General features: G+C 37.8%; 4 protein-coding genes across 11 annotated transcripts; 1 reads left to right on the forward strand and 3 right to left on the reverse strand.

Annotated features, from left to right (window-relative positions):
* Positions 1-94: 94 nt before the first annotated feature.
* Positions 95-14,593, reverse strand: Adcy2 (adenylate cyclase type 2 Ac76E). Of its 2 annotated transcripts, XM_076790845.1 has the most exons (19): positions 14,094-14,593; positions 10,439-10,605; positions 9,281-9,610; positions 9,016-9,210; positions 8,653-8,759; positions 8,423-8,534; positions 7,854-7,981; positions 7,572-7,730; positions 7,337-7,469; positions 6,839-6,918; positions 5,754-5,859; positions 3,934-3,998; positions 3,666-3,842; positions 2,846-3,077; positions 2,438-2,601; positions 2,092-2,332; positions 1,380-1,634; positions 1,161-1,278; positions 95-541 (listed from the first exon to the last, which is right to left on the reverse strand). In XM_076790845.1, exons 1-19 carry the CDS (start codon positions 14,140-14,142, stop codon positions 276-278), a joined length of 3,084 nt encoding a protein of 1,027 aa, XP_076646960.1. In that variant the 5' UTR covers positions 14,143-14,593; the 3' UTR covers positions 95-275. The 2 variants fall into 2 exon arrangements, with proteins under 2 accessions (XP_076646960.1, XP_076646961.1); XM_076790846.1 differs by lacking the exon at positions 95-541 and having other exon boundaries at positions 1,194-1,305.
* LOC143355748 (GPN-loop GTPase 1) lies at positions 13,540-21,820 on the forward strand. 4 transcript variants are annotated; one of them, XM_076790854.1, is made up of 6 exons: positions 19,337-19,823; positions 19,947-20,004; positions 20,199-20,450; positions 20,530-20,894; positions 20,964-21,193; positions 21,269-21,820. In XM_076790854.1, exons 3-6 carry the CDS (start codon positions 20,207-20,209, stop codon positions 21,600-21,602), a joined length of 1,173 nt encoding a protein of 390 aa, XP_076646969.1. In that variant the 5' UTR covers positions 19,337-19,823; positions 19,947-20,004; positions 20,199-20,206; the 3' UTR covers positions 21,603-21,820. The 4 variants fall into 4 exon arrangements, with proteins under 4 accessions (XP_076646970.1, XP_076646969.1, XP_076646967.1 ...); XM_076790855.1 differs by lacking the exons at positions 19,337-19,823; positions 19,947-20,004 and adding an exon at positions 13,540-14,033; XM_076790852.1 differs by having other exon boundaries at positions 19,337-20,004.
* Positions 14,912-19,193, reverse strand: E(z) (histone-lysine N-methyltransferase E(z)). Of its 4 annotated transcripts, none has more exons than XM_076790849.1 (12): positions 18,945-19,193; positions 18,293-18,591; positions 17,995-18,234; positions 17,703-17,919; positions 17,510-17,533; positions 17,221-17,321; positions 16,973-17,150; positions 16,386-16,760; positions 16,004-16,294; positions 15,750-15,932; positions 15,500-15,665; positions 14,912-15,210 (listed from the first exon to the last, which is right to left on the reverse strand). In XM_076790849.1, the coding sequence occupies exons 1-12, from the start codon at positions 19,078-19,080 to the stop codon at positions 15,150-15,152; spliced, it is 2,271 nt and encodes a 756-aa protein (XP_076646964.1). In that variant the 5' UTR covers positions 19,081-19,193; the 3' UTR covers positions 14,912-15,149. The 4 variants fall into 4 exon arrangements, with proteins under 4 accessions (XP_076646964.1, XP_076646963.1, XP_076646962.1 ...); XM_076790848.1 differs by having other exon boundaries at positions 17,510-17,530; positions 18,293-18,606; positions 18,945-19,191; XM_076790847.1 differs by having other exon boundaries at positions 18,293-18,606; positions 18,945-19,191.
* On the reverse strand, positions 21,814-24,124 carry LOC143355751 (uncharacterized). Its single transcript, XM_076790859.1, has 3 exons — positions 23,631-24,124; positions 22,413-22,524; positions 21,814-21,995 (listed from the first exon to the last, which is right to left on the reverse strand). Exons 1-3 carry the CDS (start codon positions 24,078-24,080, stop codon positions 21,835-21,837), a joined length of 723 nt encoding a protein of 240 aa, XP_076646974.1. The 5' UTR covers positions 24,081-24,124; the 3' UTR covers positions 21,814-21,834.
* Positions 24,125-25,164: the final 1,040 nt, after the last annotated feature.

The following is a 25,164-nucleotide window of genomic DNA, read 5'->3' on the forward strand; positions in this document are numbered from 1 at the left end:
TGGGTTAATAATAATAAACACATAAATCGGTCAATAATAAACACGTTAATCGATTTGGTAATTTGTATTTAATGTATATTCGTGATAATGTTTACGATATGATATGAATTCGATCGTAGAAGTACGGGAAGTCACATAGCAGGAGAAGCACGTATTTTTATTTCATTCTATATTCGTGTAGCAGACTTCGCCATCATACGTTTAAAGTGGAATAAATCAATGGTCCTCTCCACTCTTTCTCCTCTTTCTTCGTGTTTCGTACAGTTATCGACACGCTAGTAGTTCTCTTCTTTGTTGTCGAATGGCGTCTTTAAAAAATACGTGACTAGAGTTCCCTTCCCTTTGACGTAGGTTGGTCCCCGGCAGGTCAATTCGTATCCTGCAGTCATCAAAATCTTGGCAGTGTCCTCGGAGACCTGGAGCTTTCCCATTTCGCCGCAGCTGTCCATTCTGGACGCAACGTTCACGGTGTTCCCCCAAATGTCGTACTGAGGTTTCTGGGCTCCGATCACGCCTGCTATTACGGGCCCGTGATTCAAGCCTTATCGAAAAAGACACACTTCGTCAAAATTGTATATATTACTCAATCTAACCCTGCAATAGTATCCCGAGGTTTCTCATGAGCCCAACAAAATTTCTGCACACTAATCTTCGCTATTGTACCGCACGATAATTGCAAATGTCAAGTTTAACTTCTTTAGAACATTTAATCTGAAATTATGCGGGCTGAGTCACCTAACGTTTGCACGAATATCTTTGTTGTTTTTAAAGATACGTTAAATGTCCTAAATAATAATATTTTAAAAAATATTGTAACTAAAAATATTTGTTTTTATGCTACTTTTCTTTTAGAGATCTCAAGGTCACCTTCATTTTTTTCTTTAAACTGGACTACTCCATTTTAAACACCTACATAGTCCCTTTCATTACGAATTCAGTCACTATAATTACTCAAGGTCATTCAAGGTCACAGACAACGTTGTTGAATAATTTTTCACGGATGCATCTTTACAATCTCGATAATCGTAAATTAAAAATATTATAACCCGTCATGTTGATGGGTACTATAAACCGCGAAAAAAAGGAGAGAAAGAACATCGATAGGCATTGCTATCTATGGTACATAGGGATCAGAAACATTGTTACATTATAGAGCTCACCTATCCTCAATTTAAATCGTTGAAAAGATTCTTTATTGATCTGATCTAGAATCGTCATCAAGGCGAGTGCAAATTCGACGAGGATGATTATGTTGTGATCCTGTTGCTTGAGCGGGTCCTACGAGTGAATAAACTGAATTAGGTCCTAGAATACATCGTGGAAAAATTAGAATATTTCGCTTGTTCGAACATCGATGAAAGAAGACACGTGTGTTTTACCTGTTCATCGGTGTCCTCTTTTCCTGGACTGAGACCCGAAGCAAGCATGTAAGTGCTGCCGATGGTTTTGATTTTTTCGATGCCGGAGAATTTTGGTTTCAGCAGCAGCTTGTCAAAGTCGCAGATAATCTCGTTCAAAAGTCTCAGACACTCCAATCCTTGCTTATTAATGTCAGTTTCGTCGTAAAACTCCTTGTAGTTTGGAATGGATGCGAACATTACCGCGATACTACTGTATCTTTCGTGATAAAGTTCCTACCGTGATCGTGAAAAGAAACAAAAACAATCATATTCTGTTGGTTCAATTGTCTAACAATTTACCTGACATACTTCCGTTGTTATTAAAATTTCGTAAAAACGTTTCCCACAAGAGTTGCACGTGTAAGAATAGTTTAATTCATAGACAGTTTCTCTGTTCTGCTAATTGAAATGTTATGTTACAAAGAATCCAACATTACACCCTCCAAAATTATTAACCCTTAGCGGTCCAATGTCGAGCTAGACATTGACTTCTACAGCAATAGATTTTTGCAGAAATATTATTTTCGTGAAATAAAGCTAAACAGGTTGCCAAAATCCAATTTGATTTTACCAGTGTATGTTATTAAACGTATTCTGAAGTAGTGCATAGTGAAAATAAATTAAAATCATGTGAATTTTAGTACGTGCTATGTTTCTGTCCCAGAGTGTACAACACATCGATGTGATTTACCTGAGTCGCCCTTGTGTTCGTTAAGAAGTGTTCCGCCACGTGAGCCGGCAATATATTCTCGAGGAGGATCTTATTTATGCCTCTCATGGTCTCTACTTGTTCCTGTTCGATTTTCAGTTTACTCTGCCACAGAAAGTCAATCCTAGACGTGTACTCGACTTGTCTATCCAAAACGTGAAGCACTAGACAGGTGAGTGCAAGAAAATATCCGATTCGAAGCAAATTGTGAATGCGATAATATCTGAAACGTGACGATATGATTTTTTCGAGTGTCTGATTGCGCTTATTGTCAGTTAGTAATGTAGAGAAACGGCCAGAGAAATGGAATCATTCTTATATTACTTACTCGTCGCTTCCAATCGCGTGGTACAACCATATGGTCGGTATTTGAGACAACGTGACGAGGACCACTGTCGTAGACACGCACATCACGCAGAATTTCAGCAAAAAACCGACTCGCAAGTGTGTCCAACCAACAACCAGAGTCATCACCGTGGAATAGATGTACAACTGAAGCAACAAAAAAAAACGACGTTGACAAAAAAATGGTCGAGCGTACACAGCGGCTCCAAAAACTACAGTGTTTTCTCGATATTTGTCGCAAATATCTAGCCGATAAAAGTCCCAGAACTATCCCCACTGCCGCGGGGTATACCACAGTTCTCAAATACTTTTCAGTAAAAAATACGTTCATTATCAAGTTTATCCGATAATGAAAAATAATTAGTTTATGAAATTTGAAGTTGACACATACCGGCATGACGTATTCATTGGCCTGATCGATGTCGATTAGGCTAAGCATAGAGGAGACGGTCGTCAGAACTATCGTGATCAAGTATGCTATTACCCTGATGAATCTGCTGGTAGCTAATTGATTTATCGTATGTTCGCCTTCGGTTTTGGTTCTAACGGACAACCATAACGTCACAGCGAGGATCAACAGCAAGAACAAACCTGTCACGAAACAGCTGTAAACTGTAACGCTTCTGTAACAGAAACGATCTTATACTGGGAAATTTGTATTCGCTCTCGTCGGTGTTCGTTTTCACGAATTTCCGAAAAAACTCACTCTAAATGTCTCTTGCTCCAGGTAATTTTCATTTATTCCGAACTAACTTGCAAAACTCATTGGTCACCAAAAAGATGACAGAGGATTACAGTGATTTCTCGATATATGTCGCCCAGGCCTGCATGATAAAGGTCGCGGAATTATCCTCACTACCGCGGGGTATACCCCGTGAACACGAAGCACGAGAGGCCTCCTGATGTCTCCTGGACGATACATGACGCTGGCAAGACCCGTGTTGTTGACAAATATCGAGAATTCACTGTATTCGACTGTTGAATGCACAGGGTGGTTCATTCGAAGGTAGTCAGTCAAAAATTTCCAGTTGTGATTTATAAAATATTAGAGGGTCAAGCAAGTTTGACATCAAATTAGTACTGACTCAATGTGCATGTAAAAATACGTGAACGGTTTCATTACCTAATAGAAACTACTCGACAAAGTTGTTATGCAACTACTGCATCCTCACGGAATTGTTACAGCATCAGAGATTACGCGGCACACTTACTTGGGCAAATAGGTAATCTGAATGATGAAAATCATCGTGTAAATGGCGATGGAGGCGGGCAAATAGTAGGCATATTGCTCGTCGGTCTGTTCACGGAACCGAACTTCTTCGATTCGGTCGTTGAACCGATAGGTAAAGGGAGACATACCGTCGGTACCATTTCCGCTGCACCACCGTCTGTCACGTATGCATGCACGTAAACGTAGCGTCGATGAGATAACACGGCACCGTTATTTTTACCAAAACTACAGAAAGAAGGGCAACTCACTTTACGTCGACGAAACAACTGGAATTACTGTTCGCCAAAAGATTCGATTCGATCATCGCGATACTCTGAAATAAAAGAGGAGGAACGTTCACCGTGATTTGGATGAGGATTCAGTAATCTCGCGATATATTAGGGGTACCTACAATATAAGTAAACAATTATTTGCAAAGAATTTGTTTTGCCTTTAGTTCTGTACTGATCGTTGAAGCGGAAACACGTATTCTTTTACAGTTTTATGTAAAGCAGCCTGTGTTCAAAATATTCTAAAGAGTATAATTTCTTTTTTACAACCCTGTAATAAAATGGCGGCGTCCGTACCTTCCGAGGATCATATTCGTCATGGCATACTTTTTCATTTTCATGCGGGATTTAATGCAATGGTAACAACAACAAAAAAATTTGAGAGGTTTATGGAGATGTATTGAAGGTCAACAAGTGTTAACGTTGGTTCAGGAGGTTTGCTGCTGGTGATTATGATCTCTCTGACAGGCCTCGAAGTGGACGACTAGTTGGATTTGATAATGACACCTTAAAATCTCTAGTGGAAGCTGATCCAAAATTAAGTATACCAGAATTATTGAGAAGACTTGGGTCCACATGGTCAACTATACAAAGGCACCTACACGAACTGGGAAAGGCATATAGGCAAGGAATATGAGTACCGCATCAATTATCTGAGACTAACAAGAATTTGCACTTCATTGCTATCCAGATTTCGTAGAGATCCATTTCTTAGCAGAATCGTTACCGGAGATGAAAAATGGATTCTTTATGATAACATAAAGCGTTCCAAGCAATGGCTTTCTGCCAATCAAACCGCAATATTAACCCCTAAACCTAGCTTATCACGGAATCAATGCGCATCAGAAAGGTGTTACTGTGCATTTGGTGGGACTGTCGTGGCATAATTCACTTTGAGTTGTTGAACCTGGACAAACAGTCTGCTGAGTTGTATTACAACAACCCTTGCCCTTGTAGCAATTACAAAGGCTGTATTCAGAACTATTGAAAAAGAGGGCATCTTTAGTCCACAGAAAAGTTGTAATACTGCAAATTGACAATGCCCGGCCCCATACAGCGAAACTCACTCAGGAAAAAATCAAAGAATTGCAATGGGAAGTTTTACCGCACCTCCTGTACTCACCGGACATTGCTCCCTCTGACTATCATCTTTTCAGATCTCTGGAGCATTATTTAAGAAATAAAACATTCACTTCTGCAGAAGATGTAAGGAGACACATTGAGTCATATTTTGCTTCGTGAACCCTGGATTTCTATGGGGGTGGGGGGGGGGGGGCTGAAAATTTGCAGGAAAGATGGCAAACTGTCCTTGATAATGATGGAGATTATATAATAAATTAAGAAATAAAAACTTGAATTTACTACACAGTTTGTTTTAGATTTCAAAATAATTGATTACTTATGGGTCCCCCTAATACAGGGTGTTCGGTGAAACCGGGGGTACAACCGAAAAGGGAGTACTTCTACATAAAAGAATAAGTCGAAAATGTAGAGTACAAGTTATTCATTCGAAGCTTTGTTTTCGAAAAAATCGAAAATTAGGCGAACGCGGAATTTCATTTCAAATAAAATTTGTCCAGGTCTGCTTAGCCTTGTATGAACAAATTTTATTCAACATTTTCGATTTTTTTAATGTAGAAGCACTCCCTTTTTTTGGTTGTATTAGTAGTTACTAGTGTATTAGTTGTATTAGTGTTTGCGAATGAAAATGCCTCTTTCATCTGTTATATCCTTTGCCTCATTTCGAAATTGTTTTTCCTTCCGAAAATTGGAGAAAAAATGGCGAGTTTATTGCTTACCGTTAAACCAATATTTTTTGCAAGAGTAGCTTCTGCAATATTGGCGAACGGTTTGTCCGCGCCCCAGCATTCTACGTATTTCGTCATTTTGCTGCTCGGTCTTGATCTATTTGAGAACGGAGAAAAAATGTTCAACTTATTGCATTAGTCCTTATTTTATATAACTTATTTCATAGTTCATTTTATTTTTTGATTTATGTAACACGAGAACTTTTACTTTTAGCACGCCCGTCAATTTAACGAATCTTTGAACAACGTTTTATTTGTTGTTATTTTTCATTTCTTTAATATCTGAATAATTAAACCCCAAAAGCAGCATTCAGTTACAATATGTATATGATATGCTGTACCAACTGTTCACCCAACATCGTTACGCTTAATTAGTAGGGTTTGGTATACAGGTACTCTAAGTGATGAGTCCATTAGCAAGCTTTGTACGAAATATTACCTCCATTATGGCCACTAATTCTAGCATATTATAGCAAGAATTATTTCTTGCTGGATGGAACGTATCATTCTTAAAACTGTATGTATTTTTCATAATTAGTTCTCGTGTACATCTCTTATAAAAAATAGTCGATAGAACAAATTAAGTGTAATTACAAAAAAATAATGCGGTTCAAATCTCCATGATAATAATTATTTAATGTGTAACTATTCATAACATAACTGTTTGTGAACTTAAATTAAATTTTACTGTCTCACTACGTTTCTATTTGCCATTTCGATAGACACGAAGGGGGGTTATCCTGAGGGGGTTATTCCTGAGGTCATTTCAAATAACTTTTCCGTTTACGCGAACATTCTCCGCGGCTTCGTTAAGAAGTTATTCGCGAAAAACACGGACCAATCGGAGCGCAGTTACAACGGACAGATTCGGGCTCGGCCAATGCCAACGCCAACGTTCGCTATAGCGTCGCTCTGAATGGCTTGCGTTTTTCATTAATAAGTCCTCAACCAAGCCACGGAGAACATCTCGGCAAAGGAAAAAGTTATTTTAAATGACCTCAGGAATCACCTCTTTGAAAGAAGTACAGCATTTTCGGGACACCCTGTATAGAATATTTTTATTGCACAAAATTTACCTCGACGGCATCCTTGTAGTAAGGCTGATTCCTTGTTCCCCTGAATTGTTACCACCCATGCAATTCTCTCCACTGCTTTTCTAACAGAAACGAAAAAATCATTGCGCGAATTTCGCATTCTTCATCGACGTCTTATTTGTTACCGATTAGGGGAAATACACAAGAAGAGTTGCTATTCAATATCAATTTCTTAGTTCAAGGTCAACTCAAGTCATTGAATTCGTTTCGAAATCGTCTACAAAACAGTCGTTTAGAAAAGTCAAGGTGACCTTTGACCTTGAGCTTTCATTGAAATTTTTTTTCAAATTCCCATTGATGCAATTTGTGGACCATCGAACATTTGTTCGAAGCATTTTTTTTGTCAGATTATCCGAAGTGTTTGAAAACTCCTGCTACAGTTTTAAATCATAAAGTTCAGACCTGAGAATATTCGACTAAATTCGGAGACTAAAGCTTTCACGTCATATGACGTGATGTAAGGTAAAACGATCGTCTCACCTTCGGCGGGATTATCAAGAAAGTTTCGATGTTGTGGCTGGCAAGGTAACTTTCCCGAGAGCCTCCGTCGCCAGGTTCGACCTCGAAACGGTTACCGAGTTGCAATAGGGTGGCTTTGGTGATATGTACCCGCCTGCGGCAAAAGAAACGGGAGGAACGGTTAGAGAAGCTTCGGAAGTGATAACGATACGATGACGGTACACGTTTTGCTGGAAATATAGAATTCTAATTATACCCGGGTAAACCGCCGCTCTCCATGCGATTCGCCAGAGTAACGTCGTCGCTCCAAACATCGAACTGCCATTTACGTAGGCCGAGCACACCGCATAAAACGTTTCCGGTGTGTATGCCGATTCTCATGTCCACTTGGAACCCCGTCGCCTCCCGTATAAACCTAACGTGTAAACATATTCGAGGAACACCGCAAGAGCAAAACCAACTGACACGGAAGCTCATTCCGTCGAGTCTCTCTCTCTCTCTCTCTCTCTCTCTCTCTCTCTCTCTCTCTCTCTCTCACCTGATCGCGTCTATCATTTCAAGCCCCATGTTTACGCAGTTGTACGCGTGATTCGGACGTGAAACCGGCAGTCCTGAAACGCAGTAGTAACAGTCACCCAGGATCTTGATTCTCATGCATTGATTATCCTAAAAATGCATGCTGAATGTTTACGGGTCCCTGTGAAAGTTCCGGTCGGCGCGATGAACGCGCTTGTTGCAAGGTCATTCAATCAATCAGCCGAGTTATACAGACATACAGGGCCGTCGAAATGAATCCGTAATTTTTTCGGACAATCCACGAGCCGTGTTATGTTTACACTCCCCGGCGTCCGAGGTCTCTCGTGCTGCGTGCCCCCCCCCCCCGCCAGACATATTCCGCGACGTTTATCGTCCAGGCCTTGGCGTCATATATAGAGAAACCACTGTAATTCCGTTCTTTATACCATTCCCAACTTTTGCGGAAACTGGCGAAAGAATATAATGACATTTTTCTGGGATTTGAACCGTTTTCCTTTTTAGAATGACTTCTCCGGATTTACCTCGACGACCCTGCAGACGAGACAGAAGCAGAACCACTGTGTTTTTTACCTGTGCAATTTGATCGAATCTTCCAAACAGTTCGTTCAGGGTTCGTACCAGTTCCGAAGCAGACAATTGTTCCGAAAGGGGCGTGAAATTAACAATGTCCGCGTACAGAATACTAATTCGGGCGCCAATTGAAACAAGATCATTCGGTTATTATTATAATGTGTGTACAGAGCTTGAAACGTATTCCTTACGTTCTACGCACCGTCAACGTGCCAGAGTTATCGGCTTACCTAACGTTGTTATGCCTCTGCACGTACATTTCGTGAAATCTGGTTTGTTGGTGCTGGCTTGCCTCTTGACACGCGTCCGCCATTTTCAACATAATACTTCTCTTTACCTGCCTCGGAATCAATTATATTGTATATTTGAACTCCATTGAGCGTTAATCTACAAAGTGTACCGGGTGGGAAATGATTAAATAAATAAAGAACCGCACAAAATCCAAATAAATTCAACCTCATAATTTTAATAAGACAAGAGTAGTGTTTAGCGTTAAGGATCGTGCTCGACGAGGGGATCGACAAAACTGATTTTTGAGAATTTTGAGACACCCGGTACACTATAAATTATTCGCGAAATTGAAATTGTCTCACCTCTGCTGCGATGTAAGCTGGAATAACGCTTAGCAATAATTGTTCTTGTTGTTCCCTTTCGCATTCCAGCTTGATTCGGGATTCGATCACGGTTTTCGTCCCGGAGAAGGTTCTGCTATGAGCTTTTGCGGTTAGTATGCTATAGTAGGAACCCGCTAAAACTGCCGAAATCAGGAACACGATCTCCCCGCAGGTCTATGCGGCCGAGCGAGCAATAAACAAATTATCTCGGTGAAAGACGGTTGTTCGGTGTAAAGATAGGTACCTCGTTTACGTCGAAGTGGCTCGAATAGTTGAGAAATAGGACATTTCTGCCGACGTGAACAACGATAAAGATGACCGCGAGGATAGTCGGTATCTGCCGAGATCCTCTCGGCACGACAGCGATCATCGCGAGGATCATGATGAACAGAGGCACGGAACTCTCAAGGCTCAAAATTCCGATCCCGAGAATCACGGAAGCGGCAAACCCTATGAGAAATCTAGTTCTAGCCGATGTTAACGTAGACGGCAGCTGTGTCAGCAATAACAAACTCAACGAGGTGAAGATCATTATCGTTAAGCTCGTTGCAGGAACGATCACTTTGGATAGATCCTGTAAACAGAAATTATATGGTGGAAGGCTCTCTTCTGCATACCTCACGCCTCGCGACAACTGCTTCTACATTGCTTTATAAAAATAACTAAAATGTATCTGTCCAAATTTTTAGCTATTGTACAATCGTCCGGAATGTGCGTGCAAAGTGAAATTGTTTTAAGATCCAAGGGTAGTCACGTGATTTTTGCAGAGCCAGCAGATCGGTAACTGCTGCATAATTTCCGTTCACAGCCTTCAGCCACTGACTTAAGATCCGTCTTGGTCTTGATCCGACGGGTCTTAAGTCTGTGACTAAACTTGTCACATTTTTTGCTCTGTATTATCGATATTATAAACTCTGACGCCAGAAACGTGCTTCAAGTTTTTGGCTTTATTTCGCAGAGAATCAAGACAAAATATAGCTCAATTTGTAGCTGGAGATATTTTCTAGCGCGCGCTACTATCGATTTCATCCATAAAACTCATCCAATGGCGTAAAAATGCTTGGATTCCACGGCACGCACATCGTCAATTTTTGGCCTACTTCTAACGCTTATATTACCAAATATCTGCATAATCTCGTCAGCTCTTGACCAGCGCGCGCTAGATTGAACCTTCCTCTTTCGAACGAGCCCTTTCCCAGCAAAAAATATTCTCACATAAAGACGAAAAGTTGCGGCACGTAAAATCATTTTTCGCTTATTTTTGTCGGTAACGTGGTCACTCTACCTTATCGCGAATCTACGGAGTCTTGGCTCGTATTTTACATGGATTCTCTTGTCGCTCGACGCGTTTACATTGACGGAGAAAACAATATTAAGAACAATTGAAACGAGGTGGATTTACCCGATAGTTTGCTGCGCAAACGACTCCCGCGGCTAAAATCGAGCCGACTATGGCGACAAGCAGAGTGCCGGTATAAAGAGACGCCGTCAACTTCCCTTCGTACTTGTCCCGAAGCTGTTCCAATTCCTCGACATCCATTTCATTCCCAGCAGACATCTTCGATTTCTCTAAAAACCAATATCGACCGTCGAAAGAATAGCGTGTTCAACTGTACGGTATAAGACCCAATTACTGTGCCTGTGTATATTAATTATACCTATTTTTAAAGCATAATAAATATGAAAAATGGGATATATAACATATATATGTTAACCCTTTGCACTTCGGAATTTTGTAGTAAACACCTGTCAAATGTCGAGTCACACACGACAAAGGAGTGCAAAGGGTTAATTAATTTTAATGAAAAAATTTAACATTTCTTTTTTAATATTCGTTATGCTTTTAAAATAAGTATAACTAATGTAGGCACGGTAATTGGTACCCCCCACAGTAATTGGATCCCTACACTAGAAACATACCGTTTGCAAAAGATTCAGAGTTTTATAGTTTCATAGTAAGAAATTCCTACGCTTAAAATTAGTTTTAAGTGATTGTAAAAATGTCAAGCGTAAAGTTCAGAAAGGTGCCGTGAGCCCGTGGCATCAAGCGATGCCGGTTCATTAAATTTCATTTACGACTTTCCTTATCTCGAAGCTCAGTTCGACCTGTCAGAGTCATCCTGAACGCGTTAAAATATAGCGTCTGTATCAAAATACCTCTTTGACTGGGAACATACCTACATACCTATTTAAATATTGTGTTGTCCGGAAAGTTCGTGCCGATTTTTAAAGGAAACTCAAACGCAGTACATTTAAATTTCGATATACGTTTATTGAATTATTATAAGTGCCATTTTGTTCCATAATCTTTCTCCATCTTTCACGCAACTTGCGTTTTTCGGCGAAAAACTTTTAAATATGATTTTTTATGTGGACCAAAGAGTTAAAGTTTTTGTTATTATGGGAATTTTGTATTGATCCAAAGAGATGAAAATCTGAGGGTGTAAGCACATCCCAACCAAGCTCCAACAGCTTTTGGAAGAAAGAAACATCAAATGCCTATAATTCACTCGGTTTCCTTCCATATTTAAGAGCGTATAAAACTAATAACAATTAATGTATCCTAATCAAACTTTTTTCTAAAAATGCCTGAAAGATCACCTTTTTAGAGTATGCACACATACCATTTGTTTTCAGTCATTCTGACATATTCAGACCTATCCTAATGCCACCTACAGAAAAACGGCACGATCTTTCCGGGCAACCCAATAGAAAGTATTTCAACACTAAATTTCGAATTCTGCAGAAATCACCGAAAACTGTGATAATTTTTATTGAAAACAATAGTACATTTTCGCCTAAGACGATCTTGCACGTCACAGGTGGAAAACGGAAGTACTTGTTTTCTCTCGAAAATGCTACCGATTAAGGCGTCTCTAAAAATATTAACAAATTTTTATCTTCAAATCTGTGGACGGCTCGGTCACGAAAATTTGTTTTAATGTTTTTACGGAGGTTTCAATCTATAGTATTTTTTAGGATAAACGGGTCTCCAGTTTCTCACCTGCTACATTATGTGAAAATATCTTAGAGGAAAATGAATAATGGTGCGGAAAATTAGAATCTTCAAGCTTTGAAACAAGTCCAAGTTTATTGCTGTACGATTGCTTTTTACGAATTTACAAAAGGTTGAATATCGTCAATTTCCCGAGAATCAGACATTTTATGTTCAAATACTCTTTGGTTCCGCTGTATATAAGTCTCTAGATCTGTTAACAAAGATAACAAATTCTCGTTCTATTTAGAAAAAAAGGGAGTGTCGCTGAGGAGCGTCGATCGATGTACATTAGAATGGCGGCAGCGGTGTCGGCGGCGATGACAGGAGCAGTAACCAGATCGCATTCCCTTATTAATAGCAGGGTGCGTTCCAAATAAACTATGCGATTGCAGAAATCGCGCTGAACTAGCAAGAAAGTCAAACAATCTCTATCCCGCGAAAGTGCTAACTCTATCCCACGTTTGGCTTGAAGCTTCCGGTTTCAAATCGGGCACTCTTGAGTGACATTAACCCTCGGTTGGGGAACCTTTTTTCAAACTGTATAAAAATACGTTTTAAAGGAATTAATAAATAAAGTTGTCAATGGCCCTAAGCATAGTTAATCTCAGCGCCATTCATAACTTTATTTATTGATTTCTTTAAAACTTCCGGTTTCAAATCAGGCACTCTTGAGTGACATTAACCCTCTGTTGGGGAACCTTTTTTCAAACTGTATAAAAATACGTTTTAAAGGAATTAATAAATAAAGTTGTCAATGGCCCTAAGCATAGTTAATCTCAGCGCCATTCATAACTTTATTTATTAATTTCTTTAAAACGTATTTTTTACGATATTTCTTGTATATACGTTAGTAGACTGCGGATTGTATGCACTTATGGCAAAAATGGATAAGTGAAGTACCTAGCAGTGAAGATATCAGAAGAATTTCAGAATATCGTTGCATTATTGAAATTATTAACCGTAGAAAGACATTTTTACATAATTCCTGCTTCCTAAACCTGCTGTCTACACATTAATCTACCTACTGTCCCGACTGCTATTTGTTTAATAATTGGATAATCAAATGGCGATTTTGATAGTTCGTGTAAAAATAAACTCGGACACCGCCTTTGGGAGGACGTTAAACTGTTGCAGAGATAAAACAGAACAGCCTTCTCATAAAATGGAACAAACTTCCTTGGTTCAGCACTTCGCCAATAATACATGCCCCAACGCGTGCGGCAACACAGTACCATTAACAAAATCGCTACTAGCGTCGAATGTTGCATGAAGAAAGTCAAATTAATTTTATGCATGGTATTACTTAAAACATCGTAACTAGAGGTGTGCGGATAAAATGTCGAGTTGGGACTCGAAAATTCTAATGCATTCGGGAAACTGAAAATTCTCGGGAACACCGATACGAGAGTACCTGACAATTTTGGGTTTTCGGACACCTCTAATTGTAACCGTGAAGACCGCCACCAAAAGAAAACGGTGTTAGCCGGATGTTAAGCGAGTCGAAGTACTAGAAGCATGCGGCTGCAAACGAAACAAGTGGCAAGGGGAGGAACGGAAGCAATGCGCCCAAAAAAGGACAGGAGTAGTTGGTGTTTATGAGGGAGCAGACTCAACGGGAATGGGCAACGTGTCACACGACCGCGACCGCGACCGCGGCCGCGATTCACCGTGCGCCCCCCTAATTTCAGTTGGTTGGCCAACCACCAAGAATTATTTTCGATCTATGCCGTCAGATTTTCATTTCCCTTTTCTCCTATACCGCGTACCGCCTGGCAATTAGTCATGCACAAATATGATTTCCGCTGGCCGGCGACTGTACCGTCGAGTCGGTAGGTAATTTTGATTTCGCGTTCGCAGACATCGGCCAACAAGAAGATCATCGTATTTGCGTACGGGTCAACCTTAATTGCCATTAATTCCAGTTCAAGTTCAGCCGCGCGTTAACTCGACTGCATACATATTCTAACAACAATTACCGTCGTTTCCAATTGTTTGATAGGTACGTATTTCAACGATCAACGTACCCGCGTTCCTTTATTTTTTTCTGTTCAATTTTTACCTTGTTTTGCCACGCCGCTGGCAACATCCTCCTCCGTCCCTCCCTTCATCTCCTTGAACTAGTCCCTTCGATTTTTACTCGTGATCGAACGAACCAATCGAACCTTTCCGCTTTTCACATTCTGACAACGCGCTATTTCAAACCGTGTTTACTCCCACGCGCCGTAGATCGAACAAATCAGCGCAATTAGATTTCAAAACGTAGACGCGAGTCAAGCAAAGTCGTATTATTTCAAATCCTACGCGTGCAGTCACTCATCGAATCGCCACCTTTTACAAAAGTTCACGTGTCTAGATGCTTTTATGCGATCTTCCGTCCCGCTCGGTAGATACTGGATATTCTTTACTTTGATGCTCACTCGATCCACTATACAGCCCGCAATTCCTTTCTTTTCTCAGAAAAAGAAAAAATTAATTACGATATTTCAATTGAGTTAATGAAAAGCTTCACGTTCAGGGAAAACGTACATCCCGACCGTTTTTGCGGCTGAGAAACTTGCAACTGGTGGCCGAATTACGAGCCAAGTTTGTCGGAAAGCTTTCCTATAATCCATTCCGTGTAACTTCCTCGCTAGCTAGTTTCGTCTTCGTACAAACTATACGCGACGGTGTACGCTCGTACTGTATTAGTCACCCTGCTTATTTTTCTTTCATTCGTTAGTATTACTACATTCTATAAATGCGTTACAATCCTATTCACCGCGATTTCAGAACCAGATCTACACTTAAACGAGACGATTCGTTTTTACTTTTCATAGATTGCCACGATCCATTTTCTCGCGGTTTGTTCTGGAGTAGAAGTAACAATAAATCTGGAAACACAGTTTAAAATATATTTTATTGACCGATATCACTGAAATTTCGAGACAGTTTGCAATTTGAACTCAAGTATGCTGGGTATTATTTGGATCTTGAATACCGCGGTACGTAAAGCTTATCCAATGAATTCGTGGTTTCAGGTACCCATCGTGGAAACTAGTCAGTTTCTTTTTTCCTTTTTCAATTAATAACAATATTTTTACAGCGATTCGCGATTAATTCTAACAGTTATAAGAAATTACAGAAACTCCATTTCTCGTTCGATACCGACGAACTTCAGTTGTTCTGTTGGTCCATATCTGTAAGAGAACGTAAGAAATGGTAGTATGTAACATTCTGAGAGGACAATATTAATTAGACTGTGGATTTGATGCATTTATGATAAAAATGAAAAGATCAAATGCAAAATAGGAAAGACATTTCAAGATTTTAAAAATGTTGTGGTATCATTTTCATCTGACCACAATTATTCAGAAAAGAGGTAAATGTCTATATAACTTCTGTCTGTTGCAATTAACACAGATAATTTTTATTTTGCACAAAACTCCGCAGTCTAATGATAACGTTAGCTTCAACGTCAAGCTTTACCTGTAATCGAAAAACAGTTCCTCGCCAGGTTGAATAGCCCTCTTGGCGAAAATACCTATTCTGTGATCACCGTTCACCATCATTACTTTTGCGTAACAATTAGGATTTATCGAATGATTGGCGAATCGTATTTTGTTTCCTTTTCTCGTTGCGTCCACAACAAAGTCTACAAACAGGGGATTCGAAGCTTATTATATGTAGTAATAAATTAAGAATAATAGATAACAATACGTTTTCTTCTCTTTCTTACCATTATTCAAATTAAATAAGAAACTACACATGTATTTATCGTACACTTTGCCCCTTCTGTCGGCTTCATCTTGACTGATAATCTCGCCACAATATTCAGAGATAAATTCGTTCTTGGCCGCAGATTCTTTAAGAAATATTCCCCAACCCGCAACATCGGACGGCGCCATCAAAAGATGCTTATCTACAAATGATTTTGTCCGTTATTCAAATTCGTTTAATGATACTGAAATCGAAAAAACATTTGCCACGTACGAAGACCGCGTTGAACGCTGACATTCTTGCACGATATCTTGGTAATATGAAATTGATCCGCGCCGCAAGTTTGACAGAGATCTGGATCGCATTCCCTTACGGCTAGATAACAAGGGCATTGCTTTGTGTTACACTGAGCTTTGCACCTGCAACCTGGAAACCGGTTTTGGCATTCGCTGCTACACTGACAAAACTTTTCACAAAAGTTTTGTGCCTGTATACACGGACAGGAGTTGTCGCATTGCCTCCCGGGATGATCGCATGGCGCGAAATTATGCACGTGATTGGCACCTTTTAATATAAAGACATGTACACATTATTAAATACGATCCAAGCTAAGTGAAATAATCATTTATTATAATTTCTGTAATTTCAGTGTTACCGGAGTCCTTTTTCAGCTGTATTTTTCTACAGTGCATCGACCAAAGTCGATGCTTCTTCTTCTTCTTTCGTGGAGGTGTAAAGTCCTTCAGGTTCTCGATAGCTGGAATGTCTGAGGCTTCTTTCTGCGCGAATCTATACACTTCTTGGCAAGTTTTCGTCAACATTATCTGTGCTAATGCGCACGGATTACCAGGAAATGCTTTGTGAAGAGCTCGGAACAAACTCTGCTCTGAACCAGTCCACGACAGCTCGTTTTCCGTTTTGACACGTTTATTAAGGCCAAGAAGCGTAAACGGAACCTGATTTTCTGGTTGAGTCTGATCTTCCACCGACTCCTCCGGCTTTGTTTCTTTATTCACGTTCTGTTTAAAATCTAATGCGACATAAGTAATTTTAATTGTATCTTGCACGTACTCGCAACTACATCAATTTTAAATTTTCAACGTTAAGACTATTTTGCATTTTAAATTGAAAACTGTACATGTATTTCTTGCAGGAGATGATTCTTAATTTCAGACTTTTAATTTTCGTTGTTTAAGAAACATCTATTGGCTATTGGAATACAAAATATGTGTTGGATCTTACCTTGGCAACCGCCACCTTGACTATACTTATTGCTATCGTTGCTGTCTTCGCTGCTCGCTTCGTTTCCTGAATCAACACTCGCTTGTTTTCGTACTTTTCTAGGAGCTCCGCGTTTCTCATCGCTCTCCTCATCCTTGATGTCAGCTGCTTGAGCCGCGAGTTTCTCTTTCATCCCCTCCTAGTGGAAGATAGAAGAATTATTTACAGGCAAATGTTTCGATCGAGCACTTTATTCCTTCGATTTTTACCAAATGCATATAACATTCTGTTCCGCACGGTTCAGAGAACGGTTTCAGGTCGGGCCCTTTTCGTTTCTGCAGATTCGGTCCCGGATGACAGACTTGAAGACCTGAAAGTAACAACGTCAATTTAATCGGGTAATATTTCGAAATGAATACTGCGTGATCACAAGAACTTCGTAGGCACAACAATGAGCGACGAATTGCAGATGAATCCCTGATGATGTCGTCGTGCTAAACGACACAAAAAAAAGAAGCATTCGTTCAAACATGGTCTCTTGTATGCACTTTTCTTTACCTTGCGGCGAAACTCCCCTGGCTGCTATGATAAATCAAGAATCATAAATTATTGTAACAAACAAATGCTCGATTTTATATTCAAATTCTACATGTATCGCTGTTACGCTGCATCTTGAAACGATTCTTGCACATAAATTAAACTACTAAATCTGAAATGAATCGAAATAATTTATCATCATTATTGTACTCACGATGAAGAAAACAGTCGTATTTGAAACATCTTCTACAAAACAAAGTGTGAAAAGAATGCATTGTTTGTTCCCGAGGTACACTCTTTGCATTCACACCATCGATATTAGGAGTACACTCTGGTGGTAGAACATTCGGATCCGATCTTTCTGTTAATTCTATGTACTTTTCCTTTAACTCTTCTGGTCGTCCTTTATCAGGAAACATACTAGATATTGCCTGAAATTAATATAAGAATGAAAGCTTGTTTCTAAATTAAACCGTTCGTTAGTTCCATTCAATTGTTCTACTCACATTGAAAATGTGCATTGATGGAAACAGATTCCCTTCTGTTTTCACATCTTCTAATTTATCAGACTTGACCTCAGTTTTAACATTACTACCATCCTTCCTCTCTTTATCATCTTCCTTATCCTTTCGTTCTTTTTTCGTTTGTTCTCTTTCTTTATCCTCTTTTTCATATTGTACTAAAGCATTTACCAAATCGACGAATGTGGAATCATCCATGAAACCAGATTCTCTGTCTCCATGAACCTACAGATTTATTAAAACATAAAAGAACTGCATAATATAGAACACTCTGATCATATACCTTTCCATCATAATTTTTTATTAATTCTTCGATAAATGTGCCATCTTGATCTAAAATTTCATCTCCCATATATGGTATGTTATGTAAAACTGTTTCATCTTCTACCATGAAATTTTGTTGTATAGGTGCCCAGGTATACATAGTTGGTATGGGAGTTACAGCATTGATAATTTTAACAGGACATGTTTGCACATCACCATCGGAACTAGTAACTTCTGCCTTCTTCATGCAAGAGACATACGGAGGAATGTCTTGCATCGCTAACCACATTGCTTTTCCATCGGTCCATCGTTTTTCTTCTGTTGTTAACGATTCTAATTGTACGATTTGATTACTAAATGTATATCGATCAATTCATAATCTTATTCATGCTGTCTGTTTTTATTTTGCAGTAATATTAAATGCTTGCAATAAACTGATAAATTTGTTTGCATATTTACTTTAATCAAAATTTACCAAATCCCATAAACAAAGCATATCTGTCAACTTGCAACAACTTCCATTTGTTTGCATTCACCGACCCATTGCAAGCATATAACCTAACATTTTTAATCTTTATAGGAAATATTATTTACGAGAGAAGAATTAGTCTATTCTCTCATATTTCATAAATAAAGTCAGATGAAATATAATTATGGGGGAGAATACTTACCCGACATAACCTTACGATTTTGATTCCAAGCTATCTTTACTTCATCTGCTCGTTTGTAGCGTTTCATTTGCCGTAAACGCATATATTCGGACTTTACGCGTTTCCTCCATTCTGCGGATACTTTAGCTTTCGACATTGCAACAGAATTTTAATTCATCATCAGAAAAATGTAATACAGACAAATTACAAATGTAAAGCGCGCATCCATAATCACAACACCACTAACAATGGAGTGTACATACATGTACATAGACTCTTTACGCTCTGCACTGGTCTGCATGAGAGAGAGGAACCATAGCAGGAATATTCGATTTTCCTGTAAGAATCGATTCTCGGAGAATCGATTTTTCCAAAATGTCGTAGTCAAAGAATCGAATTAAAATGGACTCTTTTTTTTTTAGTAATATTCTACCATCGATTATTGTCAGGAATCGATTCTTTCCGGAACAATCGAATGCTATTGGACGGCAAAAAGGTCGATTCTTTTTAGACTGACTCTTCCGCAAAAAATCGATTCTCCTAAAAGATCGAGGTGTGCAGAATCGATTAAAAAAATCGATCGTTTTGGCCGAAGAATCGATTTTCTGAAGGACCGAATCGGAATCGAACATCTCTAGTGCGTCAACAGACTCTATGTGGTATACTCTGTGCTTGTATCATAACCGGGCCAGGAGTACAAAAAGTGAGGTTATGTACGGAAGTTACATACCGATGCTTGCTGAATTGTATACAACAGTGTAAATACTTACATCGTAGTGTTTACATATTGTTAGACAAAGTTACTTCATACAAAGTTTTGATTGCTTTAAGCAATATCTAATACATTAAACGTATCAATTCTGCAAAAAATTATAGTTGTCGTATTCTGTGAAGTTTCAGGTATATCAAACAAAATATATTATGAAACTTATACTAGATACTTGCACTATTCTCTGTATGTTAATTTGATATGAAACAAATTTGAAAGCAGTTCTAATATTTTTATTTGTTTTACTACAACAGAATTGTAAAAATATAAGTTATGCAATATTGTGTAATTCTGTATTTGTATACTGTATAGGTAAGGTTCAACGTATATTCTATTGTGCACTTTCTATATAATATATTTCCATTTTATTTTAATACATGTTATATTATGATATAAAGAATAGTGTTTAGCGTATATATTTTAATATATGTATAAATTTTAGAAATGCAGCAATAAAAAATATTATTTGCCATCTATTCTCATGATGTTCTATAATTAATTTTCAGATTCTTAGATGTCTGAATTGATGGATAATTCTAAAGTTTCTGAAAATAGCAGTAGTTCCTTAAGTAATTCTACAAGTGAACAAGTAGTTACCAAAGAGAAAAAGCCAACATGTATCATTGTTCTTGGGATGGCAGGATCTGGGAAAACTACATTTGTTCAACGACTTGTTTCAATATTATACAATGTAGGGAAACCATATGTTATAAATTTAGATCCTGCGTGTAAAGAAGTTCCTTATCCTGCTAATATAGGTATTCAAACTATAAACAAATTGAATTTCATTTCATCTTTATGTGTAAATGAAGTTTTATCAAGTACGTGTTATTGTAGATATAAGAGATACCGTTAATTACAAAGAAGTGATGAAACAGTATAGTTTAGGCCCAAACGGTGGCATTGTTACCGCATTAAATTTATTTTCCACAAAATTTGATCAAGTCATAAACCTTATTGACAAGGCAAGTAAAGAACACGAGTACATAATTTTGGATACTCCAGGACAAATAGAAGTATTTACATGGTCTGCAAGCGGTACAATTATAACAGAAGCTTTAGCATCTCAGTTTCCAACAATTGTGGTATATGTACTAGATACTGTGAGAAGTGTTAATCCTGTGACATTCATGTCTAATATGCTATATGCATGTTCTATACTGTATAAAACTAAATTACCGTTTATCGTTGCTATGAATAAGGTAAGTATAGAATACAGAATCAGTTAATATAGTAAATCCTATGTTTTACTTCATATCATGTATTTTAAGATTGACATTGTGGAACACACTTATGCAGTAGACTGGATGCATGACTTTGAAGCATTCCAAGATGCTTTGGACGCAGAAACAAGCTATATTAGTAATTTAACACGTAGTATGGCACTAACACTTGATGAATTTTATAGTCATCTGCGAAGTTGTGGTGTTTCAGCTGCTACAGGTGCTGGTATCACTAAATTTTTAGAACTTGTTAAAGATGCTGTAGAGGAGTATGAACGGTAAATTATTATAATATTGTGCATATACACACATAAAGGGACATAAGATTTATAAAAAAAATTTTCTTTTCCAAGGGATTATAAAATGAACTGGGAACGAGTGAAAATTAAACGAAATGCTGAGAGATCTAAGGCGGAAAAGGAAAAGCTAGAGCAAGCAGCACAGAATGTTGAAGGGGAAACTGTACCGTTTGTATCAACACTTAGTAGTGGAAGAGAAATTTCAGATATATACTTAAAGCATGCAGGAAATGAATCAAGCGAGGACGAGGAAGGGACAGAAAATCCGTTCCACGATGAAGAAGAGGAAGAAGAGACGAAAGAAGTAGAGTCGTTCAAAAACTTTTTAGCTAGGCACAAAGTACAACGTAGTACACCTAATCAACCAGCTACAAGCAGGGATGCATGATATGGACATAATTTTTATATTTATAAATAAATTTTCTTATCAACAAATAAGTTTGTACATTTAATATAATAAATGCTTTCTATACTGACGATAATATTTTTTAATTACAAATTTTATAGATAACTTAATGGTCACAATTCATGTAAAAAATAAAATATTATTCTGCGGATAGTTTAACGTTATTAATGTAAATACTGAATATAAGTTGTTATTTAAAATACGTATTTTATAATTATTCTTCTTCATGGGGTTCATTTACTTCGTATACACACCAGGTGTATGTTGTATGTCCGTTTTCATCACTCCGTTTTGACGTAATTGGTACTGGATTTCTTGCAATCCATTCTACTTCAACCTCATGATTTTGGGTGGGATATAAGTTAAAACCACATACTAAAATCATCGCATTTTGCATTAATTTTCAAAGGATATATTTGCTACTGCAATGTTGCAGTTTAACATTTTTTCTCTGAATCTGTTCTATTGATTGTTCAAGGTCATTGTCTCAGGATTATGACTTCTTGTCTTTCAGGTATCAATTTATTTGTTAGGCAAAAGGTAATATTTCTCTAGAAACAAAGAATATAATATGGTAGTAAATTGAAGTGGGGTGGTTTTGTACTGACTTTCAACAATCAATTAAATTAATTTTCTACTACAGTGGAGTAGATAGGTGCATGCTTGATCTGTAGTAGTTAGAGCATGAACAACAAATGTTGAATTACTTTTCAACTGATTTCAATTAAATTTTTATTGTCAACGAGTCATCAAGTATCTTTTTACTATACTTTGCATGTTAAAGTATATTACCTTTTTCGGGGGAATTCGTTGAACTGTTTAAAGAATCTGTATTTCTTGTTGAATGATACTGTGTCCGTTGATATTCTCGCGTTATTTGTTCCAGGGTTTTTGTTAGCGCCAACTGACCAACGTACAAGAAAAATTAGAAGATTATAATATTTCATAATTATTTATTTGCTATTTCGAGTATGTAGTGAGAACAATTGGAAAAGTGTTGAAACAGTAGAATCTTTTGTTTATCAAGATACCTTATCCAGTTTGCGACGTCATCATGATAAATTGCGTAAACATTATATAATTCCAATTAATAGACACTAAATGTTAATTAGAAAGAAAGTTATATTTAAATAATAGAGGAGACGAAATGTGTTTAATGTATCAGGAAGGGTATGGTGAACGTTTATACACGGTAGCAAAATTATTATGTAAATAAATAAGGAGCTGCCTATTAGGATAATTTCATTTATTTTCATATCTTTTATTGCATTTTAATCGAAGTACGTATTTTTAATAAGAAAATTCATATATTACATTAGTATAGTTAGCTCACACGTAAAATGCGCGGCGAGCCTTTTAATGTTATAAAATAATTAAATTTATTAAGAAAAAGTAACTAAATCGTAAGATGTATGGTTTTCAAGAATAACATGCTTAATCCGTGAACCCAGTCTAAAAGAAATGGTAGCGGTCAACAAATTGGGATCACTCAACATTTTTAACGTTTCTCATATTTGAATAATTCTAATTCTTTATTTTCCGCTGCCATCTTGGTCCCAATTCGTTGAGTAAGGACTCTGACCCAATACAACGACCGTCATTATTCGCACGTGCCATAAACGCATGAAGATAAGAAACTACTATTAGGTTGAATAATAAATAATTCCTGTTTCTATAAACAAATGATGCATTTATAGATGCAGTCTATATACAGCTCCTGTATCTATCAATTAACACAGATCATTTCTATTTTGAACGATTCACCATACTCAAGCTACCCATACTAAGCGAATTGTTCATTTTATTAGCAAATGAAATAGATATACTAAACCAGAAATTATTTACGATTCAACCAAATAAGAAATAAAATACTCGTGTCGCTATTACTTCCCCACAGCTTATTCGCCGCGAGTAGAATTCGTTCTTTCACTCGTTCTGCGAATCCATTCCCCTCGGATCATTTCGCGCAGAAAAAAATGGAGGTGGATTCTAAATATACATATATATTACCCGGCACATGTGCAGACGTGACTCGTGATCAAAGTCTTTGGGGGAATGTTCCGGTTCCGGGCTGGTCTTCAAGGTGGATCGCTGACGGTGCTTCAATTTTCCGGGGGTCTTCCGGTACACTCTGGACAGCAGATCCGGTCTGCCAACGCGGAAGTTCTCGTGCAAGAACTCATGGACATCGGGATTGTACGCGTTGCAGATCGGGTCCCGATTATGCGAGGTCACCTTCCGGAAGCCGTACAAGTTCAGCTGTCTGATGAAGCTGGTGATGTTCTTCGTTTTGAAGATGGAGTTGCACGCGTCGAGGTACTGCTCCTGGAACTTTTTGTAATCGAGGAGGATCGTGTTGCCGTTGAAGCTCCATCGAATCGCGCCGCTTTCGCACTCGTTCACGATCCGCCATAACTTCTGCGGGAATCGCAACGACAGGAACACGCAATCGTCGTACATGTTCTCTCGAATTCGCGAACCCGTGACTTCGATCACGCCCTTTGTTTCCTCGTATCCGATCGCGTATCATTTGCAAACAAAAAACTATCGTATCACGGCAACAATATTTCTCGTTTTGGAACCGTCGGAACGCGGAAACTTCCTGTTTTAACCTTCCTCGCGATTTAAGGGGCAATTGCTCTTTTAATTAATTACTCTGGAACTTTGCACACGTTTTTGTTACAATTTCATTAAGTTACATATATTTGTTTATTGAAATTTTCTCGAAAATACAGGCTGTCCCGCTCGTGGACTAGAACGCCTCTTTTTTACAGTTGCCATGATATTCAATATCGTGAGTACTGAAAATCACTATTATATCTACATAATATACGTAAGAAATGAAATGAAAAAATACTCAGAAAAGCGTAGTGAAAGTTTTACCGATTAGGATAAATGTCCGAATTTTAAAGAAGAGGATTCATTAATATATTTTGTCTTCTTAATTACGTTTGACTGTAACTAAATAAAATTTTAAAAACTTAATAACCTAACTAAAATTAAGAAATACAAAAGCTAAAGTGTTTAACAATTGAACTGTTATTTTACTTATTTTCTAAATGTATTTTGAGATTTGAAATAAAATATTGATCGATGTTAAATAAAAAAAAAAAAAGGTTAGTTTAACTTTTGCTCAAAATGAAGGAGATATTAATTGACAAGGAGTGTTTAAAAGAAACGTGAAATATTTAATGATACATGTATGCGCTTCACAGTATACAATCAAAACACATGATTTAATACAATGGTTTATGCACTAAAAAATGCGATATCTATAGTGTACATTCAAAATATTTCGTGTATATATACAAATTGCTATTCGAAAATAATTATTCTCTAATTAATAATAAATTACTCGGTATATGTTACACATCCTTAACAAACATAAAGTATTAATACTATTTCCTGGACAATGAAAGTTCGTCGCATTGAACTTTCACAACTTCCCTGATATCATACGTGATTTTTTAATATCTTACTGTTACATCATTGTATTTTCGCATTCGCACTGATTGGTCAGAAGTGTGTACAATATGATCCAACG

This window comes from Halictus rubicundus, chromosome 7, assembly GCF_050948215.1.
Source record: "Halictus rubicundus isolate RS-2024b chromosome 7, iyHalRubi1_principal, whole genome shotgun sequence".
Lineage (NCBI taxonomy): Eukaryota > Metazoa > Arthropoda > Insecta > Hymenoptera > Halictidae > Halictus > Halictus rubicundus.

What these genes read in the sequence shown, in the direction of transcription:
- Adcy2 (XM_076790845.1), bottom strand. Translation starts at nt 14,142, where the DNA reads ATGAAGGGAGGGACGGAGGAGGATGTTGCCAGCGGCGTGGCAAAACAA. An exon ending in CAGAGGCATAACAACGTTAG is followed by an intron (nt 8,535 to 8,652) that starts GTAAGCCGATAA and finishes CGCCCGAATTAG; the next exon opens with TATTCTGTACGCGGACATTG. An exon ending in CACGCGATTGGAAGCGACGA is followed by an intron (nt 2,333 to 2,437) that starts GTAAGTAATATA and finishes GTCACGTTTCAG; the next exon opens with ATATTATCGCATTCACAATT.
- LOC143355751 (XM_076790859.1), bottom strand. Translation starts at nt 24,080, where the DNA reads ATGTACGACGATTGCGTGTTCCTGTCGTTGCGATTCCCGCAGAAGTTA. An exon ending in CACGTCTGCACATGTGCCGG is followed by an intron (nt 22,525 to 23,630) that starts GTAATATATATG and finishes TACGTTGGTCAG; the next exon opens with TTGGCGCTAACAAAAACCCT. An exon ending in AACGAATTCCCCCGAAAAAG is followed by an intron (nt 21,996 to 22,412) that starts GTAATATACTTT and finishes CGATGATTTTAG; the next exon opens with TATGTGGTTTTAACTTATAT.
- LOC143355748 (XM_076790855.1), top strand. Translation starts at nt 20,207, where the DNA reads ATGTCTGAATTGATGGATAATTCTAAAGTTTCTGAAAATAGCAGTAGT. An exon ending in TTATCGTTGCTATGAATAAG is followed by an intron (nt 20,895 to 20,963) that starts GTAAGTATAGAA and finishes ATGTATTTTAAG; the next exon opens with ATTGACATTGTGGAACACAC. An exon ending in GCTGTAGAGGAGTATGAACG is followed by an intron (nt 21,194 to 21,268) that starts GTAAATTATTAT and finishes TTCTTTTCCAAG; the next exon opens with GGATTATAAAATGAACTGGG.